General features: G+C 32.8%; 1 protein-coding gene across 1 annotated transcript in view; it reads right to left on the minus strand.

Moving 5' to 3' along the window:
- Positions 1-36: 36 nt before the first annotated feature.
- LOC144975798 (uncharacterized) overlaps positions 37-2500 on the minus strand; it is a 7678-nt gene continuing 5214 nt past the window's right edge. Inside the window, exons 5-7 of the mRNA XM_078919984.1 lie at positions 2495-2500; positions 857-913; positions 37-218 (exon numbers count right to left, since the gene is read on the minus strand). The exon at positions 2495-2500 is cut by the window's right edge and continues 85 nt beyond it. Coding sequence (XP_078776110.1) covers positions 37-218; positions 857-913; positions 2495-2500 — 245 coding nt within the window. The remainder of the gene's footprint in view (positions 219-856; positions 914-2494) is intronic.

The following is a 2500-nucleotide window of genomic DNA, read 5'->3' on the forward strand; positions in this document are numbered from 1 at the left end:
TGCAACTGTCATTGGACTATCAAGAATGATCCAAATCTATTGGCCAGGGTGTCCACATTGGGACATATAATCCCTCAAAGCCATCAGACCAACGGGACAAGAAACTAGATTTGATTCTATAGCATCGAAAAATCCCTGATAACTTCTGAGCAGATCCAGATACCCAATCATTGTTGGGCGGGCGAGGAGGTCAGATAAAAAAAGATGTTCAAAATGGTCTGGGGACGAATTGAGTGCATGTGCATGTACGTTAAGAGATCAACTGAATGAACCTCGACAACACATTGCCATATACGTATAATGGATAATTAGTGTAGCTGGCCGAGGAACAACCAGAAAAGCTGGAACCCAGCTTTTCATTGTTTTAACAAGGCAATAATTGCTGTACCATCATTGGGTATAGGTCCAAATGCCCACATAGGAGAGCTGTCGATGTAATTTCTTAGTCTCATTTGTTTATTTTTATATCTCAGAGAATATGCAATATGTAATGCCCTAGATACTGTTACTTATGTTTAAAGGACACTTAAGGAATACTATCTTTACCACGTGTATCATCATTGTAATCTTTAATCAATAGATTTATGGCATTACTATTAATATTAAGGGCATTCAAGGGATTTTATCCTATATTGCCCTATACCATATGTTATGTTATGTTATGTTATGTGAATACTTGATCAATTTTAAAGCCTTATTACTGATATGATATGATATAACATGCCTATCCCTGGCTCCAAATTTTCCAATGCAATCCTTTATTTATTGTATATAATGAGAGACAGAGAGTAGATGACAATGTAAAACGCCTGGCTACTACAACAAATAGGCGGCTACGACACAATGCTGCTACTACCTCTATCCCTCCTGCGACCACGACCAAGATTTCGAAGAAAGTTGACCAACTGTCGTCCTGAATTGTGGTAATGGATATTCAAATCAAACAAAAATGATGTGGCAGATAATGATGACGAGGATGATGATGCTGATAATGATGGTGGAGGTGGTGGTGATGATGATGATGATGATGATAGTGATGATGATGCTGACAATGATGGTGGTGTTGATGATGATGATGATATGATGATGGTGGTGATGATGATGCTGATAATGATGATGATAATTGATGATGATGATGATGATGATAATGATGATGATAATTGATGATGATGACGACAATGAAGAAGGTATTAATAAGAAGAATACATGAAAAAAAAACATTAACTAAAAAGAAAGAAAATTTCAGCTGAGATTACTGAAACAGTTCACCCATAGCTCTTTTTAACATTATCTAAAAGTCTAAAAAGAGGAAAGTCTTACTTGGTACAAGCTGTAATAATAAGAGATAAACATTACTCTAAGATCTTCTATCTAAATCTTAAAATAAAATAAAATTACAAGCAATAGCTTTTTTGTTCAGATTATCAAACTAAACTGTATTGAAATCTATAATCTATCTTAACTCACTCAACCCTAACACCTACCATATCCGTAGTATACCCGGGTTACTTTTACCCCATGCCTATATATTACATTTTTCTGAGACAAATTATAGGCGCAGTATCAAAGCTAATGTTTTTAGTTTTTACATGTTAATGATAGTTGAATAAAACTATCTATGTACATGCTCATTTTAATACATTTTTGTCTTATTTTGAAAAGTATAAAAAATTTCCAGGATTGAGTGAGTTAAATTTCATCATAGCAAACTGACTCTAATGAATGGAATGACTTATTTGCCTTTAGATTCAATTAATAAACCACTTGAAAAATGGATCACTGTAAGATATAAATAAGTCAAAGTAATACTAAGCTATTAGAAGCTGTGGACTGTAAAAAGTAATAAAGGAAAATGAATAGAAAAGCTTAAAAAAAAGAACAAAATACCAAACACGAAACATGTCGGGCTCAAAACCTTTCTTCAGCCAACATACAAAAAACAATGATCTGCTTCTTGAGTAATGTATTTATATTTTCATTGTTTATTGTTGTTGGCTTCAGAAAGGTTTTGGGTCTAAAACGTTCAGTATTTGATATTTTGTTCTTTTTTTGATACTGTTATATTTATTTTTGTGTATTACTTTTTACTGTAACATATAACTTTTTTTGTGTGTTGTATTCCTATCATTTCTTATATTATGGTAACTTGTTTTTTTTAAAGTCAACATTTATCATTGACTAACTGTATCCCTTTTCTTTTACCGTTATATGGATAAAAAAACCACTCCTCTCTTAGGTTAAATTATGTTGGAAAATAACTGTTTTCTGATTTCACAAAATATAATTTGACATGCCCCACAAATATGGAGGCACAATTAAATGAATGGATGAATAAATGAAGAGAAAAAAAAATGAATGATTGATTTAATGAATGAATGGAGAGAAAATGAATGAATGATTGGCATTCATAATGAATGAATGGAGAGAAAATGAATGAATGATACGATGGAGAGAAACATGTCAATGGAGGGAGGCAGACAGATGAATGACCCACCTGGAG

The sequence above is a fragment of the Berghia stephanieae genome, chromosome 6 (genome assembly GCF_034508935.2).
Source record: "Berghia stephanieae isolate SIO BIC M18660-M18661 chromosome 6, UCSD_Bste_1.3, whole genome shotgun sequence".
In the NCBI taxonomy this organism is placed as follows: domain Eukaryota; kingdom Metazoa; phylum Mollusca; class Gastropoda; order Nudibranchia; family Aeolidiidae; genus Berghia; species Berghia stephanieae.